The sequence below is a fragment of the Bufo bufo genome, chromosome 5 (genome assembly GCF_905171765.1).
Source record: "Bufo bufo chromosome 5, aBufBuf1.1, whole genome shotgun sequence".
NCBI lineage: Eukaryota > Metazoa > Chordata > Amphibia > Anura > Bufonidae > Bufo > Bufo bufo.
Genome location: NC_053393.1, coordinates 124,450,260 through 124,459,804, shown reverse-complemented (window position 1 = coordinate 124,459,804; position 9,545 = coordinate 124,450,260). Strand labels below are relative to the sequence as shown.

Here is a 9,545-nt window from a genome sequence, read left to right as displayed (position 1 = left end):
AAAGCATTTTGTGGAGGTCAGCGGTGCAGTTATATGTATGTTTTAAAGCAGTTTGTGGCGTGTATTAGTGCAAAAAGAAAAAATATATTTGCCATTCAGCGATGCAGTAATATGTTCTAAAGCCCTTTTTGGCGTGCATTAGTTGCACAAAAAAAGTATTTGCCGTTGTGTGGTGAAGTGAGAAAATTACAGCCCTTTTTGGCGTGTATTAGTGGCCAAAAAATATACAGTTGTGTTCAAAATAATAGCAGTCAGACATCACTAACCTGATCAATAACTGTTTTTGGTAGAAATGATATTTCTACATGGCAAATATTTTACTAGCAGGTGTAGTAAAGTAATTGAAATCCAACAGACCCAACAGTCATGAAATGCATGCTGCTGATTCTCTGTAGTTCAATTACTTATTGAAAGGGGCATGTTCAAAATAATAGCAGTGTGGAGTTCAATGAGTGAGGTCATTCATTCTATGAAAAACAGGTGGCAATTATTGCCCTTTTTTAAAGGAAGGAAGGCAGCAAATGTTGTACATGCTGGTTACAGTGCATTTCTCTCTTAAATTCTGAGGAAAATGGGTCGTTCCAGACATTATTCAGAATAACAGCGTACCTTGATTAAAAAGTTGATTGGAGAGGGGAAAACATATAAAGAAGTGCAGAAAATGATAGACTGCTCAGCAAAAATGATCACAAATGCTTTTAAATAGCAACCAAAACATGAAAAGACGTGGAAGAAAGCGAAAACTACCATTCAAATGGATAGAAGAATAGCCAAAATAGCAAGGACTCAGCTCCAGGAAGATCAAAGAAGGTCTAAAGTTACCTGTGAGTACTGTTACAATTAGAAGACACCTATGTGAAGCCAAGCTATTTGCAAGAAGCCCTCGCAAAGTCCCACTGTTGAAAAAAAGACATGTACTGAAGAGGTTAGAATTTGCCAAAGAGCACATTGACTGGCCTAAAGAGACATTGTGGACTGATGAAAGTAAGATTGTTCTTTTTGGGTCTAGTGGCCGGAGACAGTTTGTCAGACAACCCCCAAACACTGAATCCAAGTCACAGTACACTGTGAAGACAGTGAAGCACGGTGGCACAAGCGTCATGATATGGGGATGTTTCTCATACTACGGTGTTTGGCCTATTTATCGCATACCAGGGATCATGGATCAGTTTGAATACATCAGAATACTTGAAGAGGTCATGCTGCCTTGTGCTGAAGAGGAAATGCCCTTGAAATGGGTGTTCCAACAAGACAACGACCCCAAACACACCAGTAAACATGCAACATCTTGGTTCCAGACCAACAAGACCAGACCAAGACCAGACCAACAAGATTGACGTTATGGAGTGGCCAGCCCAATCCCCGGATCTTAATCTAATAGAAAACTTGTGGGGTGACATCAAAAAGGCAGTTTCTGAGGCAAAACCAAGAATGTGGAATGTAGTCCAATCATCCTGGGCTGGAATACCTGTTCACAGGTGTCAGAAGTTGGTTGACTCCATGCAATACAGATGTACAGCAGATCTCAGAAACAGTGGTTATACAACTAAATATTAGTTAAGTGATTCAAAGGAAATCAAAATCTTCAAACATTTTTCAGTTTATATAGTGAATGAGTTTGTAAAGAAGAATACAAACACTGCTATTTTTTTGAACAGTCTAATATTCACTTTTCTTTGATTTTTTTTTAGAGGAACAACACAAATTTGATATATTTTTCTTCATGATTTGATTTGGAATAGAATGTGTAGTGTTCCCACTGCATTTGTGTGTATGGAAATAAAAGCTATTAGAAGGATTTTGAGCTTTATTCACTTTTTTAAACACAATGCTATTATTTTGAACACAACTGTTATATGTTTTAAAGCAAATTTTGGCATGTATTAGTGGGGAAAAAAAGAGCTTATTAGCCGTTGTGTGGTGGTGAAGTGAGAAAATTACAGATTTTTTTGGGGTGTTTTAATTTCCTTTTATTTATTTATTTAATCTAACAGTATGTCAGACTGAGAAGTGCCAGGCCCTGCACAGGGGAGTGACAGAGGCCTAAATGTTTCTGGCGCAGGCACAGGTCGCGGCAGCAGGAGTCGCAGCAAGAGGCCTGAGCTCCCGGTGTCATCTAGCGGTCGTGTCTTGACCAGCAACCCAGCGGTTCTTGAATGGTTGACTCGATCTTTGACTTCGTCGCAAGTGACATCAGACACCCCCAGCCAAGAGTCAGTGGGTTCGTCAGACACAACCCTTAGTTGGCATGGCCCCGGAGCAGGCCCTGTGCCCCACTCACCTGTCCTCAACCTGACTCTGTCCTTTTCTGTTCCCTCAGCCAGAGAAGTATTATATGCTGTGGGCTCAGCTCCACTATACAGGGAGGATGAGCTACTAGAAGACAGTCAGCAGCTACTGGCAAGCCAAGATGTGGAGGAGACATCTGCAACTTCCTCCACTAGGCGGGCAAGTAGTGATGAGGAGAGTGGTGTGGGAGCTGGTGTTGCGAGCGGTCAAGCTCCTGACCCAGAGACAGTTGAAGAGGAGGACATCAGTGACGTGCAGACAGTTCTCGATGAAGATGATGTAGCTGATCACATTCGGGAGCCGGGTGACTAAGGGGCTTTATTTTATTTTTTCTTTATATAATAATGTAATATTATAAAATCCGGGACGCTCCATGACCTTCCCAGGAGCTTCTGTCCGGAGCAGCGGTTCATTACTGAGACGTCTGTATAGTGCGGGGGAATCCGAAGACCCTCTCCATCTCCGTGCACCACAGGATGTCCTCTTTCCTATCCATGATGACTGGGAACTCGTAATGTTTTCACTGACAAAGAGACCAGGGGCTGGTAGTTATGGTTTGAATCTTGATGAACTTCGCCACTCTTCCGGGCTCCAAGCAATCTTAAAGCTTTGTCTTCTCATTGTTTGTAGCTACTAGAGGCCTGTTCATGCCAGGCAGGTTCCCCCAGAAGTATCTGGCTTGATGAGCAGCCGATACCACACTTGCATCAATCTTGACAGGATTCATCTCCAGGTGGAGAGAAATAGTTTTTTGGAATGCTTTGTCCATCGCAACCACGTTTTAGAATAACCAGAAGACTGGCCGATTCTCTCCTGTTTTAGGCAACACTTTATTGAGTAATCGTGAAAAGTAAAAAAAACAGTCCACTGCCCCCATAAAGGCCTAGGTTAACCGCAGATAAGTCATTACAAGGACTGCTGCCAATTAACAGATCGAATTGTCCCCATTCATCAATCTGTTTCCTGGTTATATTCTGTATGTCGCCCACATATACAATCTACCCTGGATGGCGTACCCATCCTATCGTTATGGCGTCCTCACACACCTCTGATGCCATATATATTTCAACGTTGATTCTAAGCTTTTTGAGAACCAATACTCCTGTCTGTCCTTTCCAACAAAACCAGCACACTTCTGAAATATTTTGTGCTGATGGGGATCCTGCTCTTTCCACCTTGAAACTCTTAGTCCACAATCTTCAACAAGATCAGCACACTCCTCTCTTTAAATACTCTGCACTGCTGAGGAATCCTGCTCCTTTCAGTCTGTGTTTGATATACTACTCATCTTTTTTTTTATTTAAAATTTTATTAGAAATTCAAACAATACAATTCACCAAAAACAAAACATTATTATATATTTTTTCCACTAATACACCATACCCCCCTGTTCATACCCAACCAACCCTCTCCCTTGTGATGCGTCTCCAGTCTCCCCCCTATCAATAAGCGAAAAAGGGGGGATAATGAGGTAGTGTAGGCAGGAAAACTTTAAAACTCCAATGCTCCCCAAATTTTAGTCCATTTTTCCTCAGTATTTCTCTGCTTATATAGGATGTTTTCATATTTCTTAATCTTATTAACCAGGTTAACCCATGAAGTAATACTTGGAGTATTTTGAGAAAACCAAACCCTAGCAATCAAAAGTCTTGCCAAGAACATTATTTTAATAATAATGAATTGTCTGACCAGGTCCTCAGCCTCAACTGCAGGGACAATGCACAGTGCCCCTCCAGTATACCACATGTGCAGGGCGGTGTCACACTGTTCTGCACCTCATTTGCTCCACTGACTACATAGGATGTCTCTATAGTAGTTCAGTTTGTCCTCCCTCTCAGCTGGTGTAAAACAGGCCCCCATTTTGAAATTAAAACACCCCAAAAAAATCTGTAATTTTCTCACTTCACCACCACACAAAGGCTAATAAGCCCTTTTTTCCCCACTAATACATGCCAAAAAGGGCTTTAAAACATATAACTGCACTGCTAAATGGCAAATAGGCCCTTATTTTTTTCCCCTAATACACGCCACAAAAGGCTTTAAAACATATAACTGCACCGCTGAACCGCAAATATATATATTTTTTGCCACTAATACACACCAAAAAGGCTTTAGAACATATTACTGCACCACTGAACGGCAAATAATATATATTTTTGTGCCATTAATACATGCCAAAAATGGCTGTAATTTTCTTACTTCACCACACAACGGCAAATACTTTTTTTTGTGCCACTAACACATGCCAAAAAGGGCTTTATAACATAACTACACAGCTGAACAGGAAATAGGCCCTTATTTTTTCCACTTATACACGCCACAAAAGGCTAAAGAACATATAACTGCACCACTAAACGGCAAATAGGCCCTTATTTTTTTCCACTTATACACGCCACAAAAGGCTTTAGAACATATAACTGCACCGCTGAACGGCAAATGATATACAGGGTATATATATTTTTGCCACTAATACACGCCAAAAGAGCTTTATAACATATTACTATACAGTTGAACGGCATATAGGCCCTTATTTTTTCCACCTATACACGCTGATCACATTCGGGAGCCGGGTGACTAAGGGGCTTTATTTATTTTTTTCTTTATATAATAATGTAATATTATAAAATCCAGGATGCTCCATGACCTTCCCAGGAGCTTCTGTCCGGAGCAGCGGTTCATTACTGAGACGTCTGTATAGTGCGGGGGAATCCGAAGACCCTCTCCATCTCCGTGCACCACAGGATGTCCTCTTTCCTATCCATGATGACTGGGAACTCGTGATGTTTTCACTGACAAAGAGACCAGGGGCTGGTAGTTATGGTTTGAATCTTGATGAACTTCGCCACTCTTCCGGGCTCCAAGCAATCTTAAAGCTTTTTCTTCTCATTGTCTGTGGCTACTAGAGGCCTGTTCATGCCAGGCAGGTTCCCCCAGAAGTATCTGGCTTGATGAGCAGCCGATACCACACTTACATCAATCTTGACAGGATTCATCTCCAGGTGGAGAGAAATAGTTTTTTGGAATGCTTTGTCCATCGCAACCACATTTTAGAATAACCAGAAGACTGGCCGATTCTCTCCTGTTTTAGGCAACACTTTATTGAGTAATCGTGAAAAGTAAAAAAAACAGTCCACTGCCCCCATAAAGGCCTAGGTTAACCGCAGATAAGTCATTACAAGGACTGCTGCCAATTAACAGATCGAATTGTCCCCATTCATCAATCTGTTTCCTGGTTATATTCTGTATGTCGCCCACATATACAATCTACCCTGGATGGCGTACCCATCCTATCGTTATTGCGTCCTCACACACCTCTGATGCCATATATATTTCAACGTTCATTCTAAGCTTTTATCCCCCCTAAATGGCAAATAGGCCCTTATTTTTTCCCCTAATACACGCCACAAAAGGCTTTAAAACATATAACTGCACCGCTGAATCGCAAATATATATATTTTTTGCCACTAATACACACCAAAAAAGGCTTTAGAACATATTACTGCACCACTGAACGGCAAATAATATATATTTTTGTGCCATTAATACATGCCAAAAATGGCTGTAATTTTCTTACTTCACCACACAACGGCAAATACTTTTTTTTGTGCCACTAACACACGCCAAAAAGGGCTTTATAACATAACTACACCGCTGAACAGGAAATAGGCCCTTATTTTTTCCACTTATACACGCCACAAAAGGCTAAAGAACATATAACTGCACCACTAAACGGCAAATAGGCCCTTATTTTTCTCCACTTATACACGCCACAAAAGGCTTTAGAACATATAACTGCACCGCTGAACGGCAAATGATATACAGGGTATATATATTTTTGCCACTAATACACGCCAAAAGAGCTATATAACATATTACTACACCGTTGAACGGCATATAGGCCCTTATTTTTTCCACCTATACACGCATAAAAAGGCTTTAGAACATAGAACTGTACCACAAAGGCAAATAGGTCCTTATTTTTTTTCACTTATACACGCTACACAAGGCTTTAGAACAGTTTCATATGCGCATTCACCGAACCCTTCTTAATTGGAAAAATTAAATATGATTTTTTCAAATTCAAAACATAGGTATATATTTATACATAGGTGCACAAAGTGAATAAAACCATTAAAGAACAAAACCATTAAGAACAAAGAACAAAACCAATAAAACATGATTTTCACACAAAAATAAAAACATAATAATGAATATTTACTGCAAATCAGTGTGACTTCTGCTGTTGTCTTTCAGAGACCAGGTCAGAAATGCGCGGCTTTACCTTGGCAAGTGCCACTCTCATGTCATTTTCGCAACAAAGTCTGTTCCTTTTCTTCGTTTTTATGTCCAGCATCCTTGAAAAGGATTGCTCGCAAAGATATGTTGTAACAAACGGTATGAAAAACTCCAGAGCTTTCTTAGCAATAACAGGGTACGTTACCATTTGTTGACACCGAAACGTTGAGAGCGTTGTTGTTCTGAAGAGTTGCTGTTGAACCTGGCTCTGCTGAAGTTTAATGATTTCATCAAGGTATTCATCATTGACATCTGTTGTCTCAACACTAAATGTGAACGGCTGTCTCACCCATGCTGGATATGACTCTCTTGTAGGGAAGTATCCATCAAGAGACGTTGCAAGCTCATCTAAGTGCGTGGCAATTGCTTGCTTCAGTTCCGTGGGTACAGAAATTTCTCCAATTCCAGATACATCTTCGATCTTACTTACACAGTCATCTAGCAGGGCAAAGTTTGCGAAGTTATCGTTCTCTATTCGTTGTTTCCATAACGGTAGCTTTTTTTGAAAAGCCTTCAGGTTTTCTTCCGCTTCGATGATGTTGACTCCACCGCCCTGCATCTGTTGATTGAGATGATTTAGAGCTGCAAAGATATCAGTCATGTACGCTAAAATGAGAATGAACTCAGAATCTTTGAAGCAATCTGCATGACAATGTTGGTGCTCTTGCAAAAACAGGGCTAATTCCACACGCACGGCAAAAACACGATTCAACACCTGTCCCCGGGATAACCACCGAACGTTGGAATGGTACAGAAGTACCTCAAATTCAGATCCCATTTCTTTACACAGCTCCCTGAAGATGTGGTGCCTCAGAGCACTATTTCGCACATAGTTCACACATTCCACTACAATTTTTAATACTTCTACCAGTTTTGGAGGCAAGGTTTTTGTTGCCAATGCATGCCTATGCAGAATACAATGCGTAACAATGATGTGTGGTGCATCGGCTTTCACTAGCGCACCAAAACCAGACTTTCTTCCCAGCATGGCTGGAGCTCCATCCGAACAAATTGCAGAAACCATATCCCACGAAAGATTGTTGTCTTTGAAGAAGTCATCCACAAGTTTCTTCACATCGGCTGCCTTAGTTGTTGTTGTAAGAGGCTGACAAAATAAAAACTCTTCCTTTATCACGTCGTCTTTCACATAGCGCACGAATACTGCAAGCTGGCTTAGATTGGAGACGTCTGTGGTCTCGTCGAGTTGAAGGCTGAATTTTGCCGGGCTTGAAATCAGATCTGCAACTATTTGAGCCAAGATGTCTTTGCTCATGTCCTCTATTCTGTCGCTGATGGTGTCATTTGAAAGAGGAATTTGGGATAACTTAACTTCAGCCGCTTTTCCCAGCATGATATTCGCCATCTTCAACACAGCTGGTTTTATTAGTGTTTCACCAATGGTGTGGGGTTTGCCCTGCTTTGCGATCAGGTAAGCAACTTCGTACGATGCTATGAGGATCGGTTTGTTGATGGGTACAAAGCCGAGAACAGGCAGACTAGCCTTTTCATCGAATCTGGCTCTCCTCACCTTGAATTCAGCGAGCGTTGTGTTCTTGTATTTTCCATCTCCATGCAGCTTAAAGAAGTGTTCTCTTAGTTTTGCCGGTGCTAGACTAGAATTGCTCAACTTGGCATTGCAAATCATACAGTTAGGACGCTGACTCCCATCACGTTCCGTTATACATGTGAATTCATATTGTACATATTCGTCCGACCACTTTCTTTTTTTGCTCGACATAGTTAGTATGAAGGGATAGGCCAAGCGATGTTGCGTGATCACCTGCAGCCAATGATGGACAAGCGGGGCGAGTCGGGTGTGTGTCTTGACCTCCAGGCCGGACTGGGGATACAAAGCAGCCCTGGAAAAAAAATCTATGTCAGCCCAATAAGTCACTGCGCCTAATATACTACTGCCCCCCCCCTCTCCACTATCTAATACACTGCTGCCCCCTCCCCACCACCCCCAATACACTGCTGAACACCCTCCCACCCCCCTAATAGACTGCTTATCCCCTCCCACCCCCTAATAAACTGCTGACCTCCCTCCCAACCTCCTAATACACTACTGACCCCCAGCCTCCGAGCCACCCCAATACACTGCTGACCCCCCAGTCCCTCAATACACTGCTGACCCCCTCCCAAAACAATCCCAGCCCCCCTAATACAATGATGACCCCCTTCTCAGCCCCCCTAATTCACTGCTGACCCCCCTCCTAGCCACCCCAATACACTGCTGACCCCCATCCTTGCCACCCCAATACACTGCTGACCCCACCCTCCCAGCCCCCCCGAATACACTGCTGGCCCCTCCAATACAATGCTGACCCCTTAAATACAATACACAATAGGTCCTCCAAGCCCGTTTACTCTTACCTGTAGTACAACAGGTCAGCTTAGCTCAGTGATGCCGGTGTCTGTGTGCAGGAGGGACAGGATGCCGCCGCCACCATGCTGTGCAGTCACTAGATCCGCCGCCGCGCAGCCGCCGGATATGACGTCATGTCGTCATATGCCGCTCACATCCGGCGGCTGGAGGAAGCAAAATCATTGCGCTCGCTCGGCTCTTCTGATCATGAGCCGCAGCGGGCGCAAAAGGAGTCTGAGTAACAGGAAATAAATATTTTCCTGTCTTGTGGCAGCCACCTATCAAAGCGGCCCCCCAGGGCCGGTAGCCGAACCCGCGAGACTAACTCACCGAACCCAGGTTAAGAACCACTGCTTTAGAACATATAACCGCACTGCTGAATGGCAAATAATACATATTTTTTTGCCGCTAATACAAGCCAAAAAGGGCTTTAGAACATATAACTACACCGCTGAATGGCAAATAGGCCCTTATTTTTTTTTCACTTATACAATTCACAAAAGGCATTAGAACATATAACTGCACCGCTGAACAGGAAATAATACTGTATATATTTTTTTGCCACAAATACACGCCACAAAAGGCTTTAGAACAT

At 42.5% G+C, this 9,545-nt stretch overlaps 1 protein-coding gene across 1 annotated transcript; it reads right to left on the bottom strand.

Moving 5' to 3' along the window:
- Positions 1–6,514: 6,514 nt before the first annotated feature.
- Positions 6,515–8,323, bottom strand: LOC121002420 (protein ZBED8-like). The gene has a single exon (XM_040433875.1). The coding sequence runs from the start codon at positions 8,321–8,323 to the stop codon at positions 6,515–6,517; it is 1,809 nt and encodes a 602-aa protein (XP_040289809.1).
- Positions 8,324–9,545: the final 1,222 nt, after the last annotated feature.

Bases quoted from the DNA above. Each gene is read 5' to 3' on its own strand.
- LOC121002420 (XM_040433875.1), bottom strand. From the start codon at position 8,323: ATGTCGAGCAAAAAAAGAAAGTGGTCGGACGAATATGTACAATATGAA.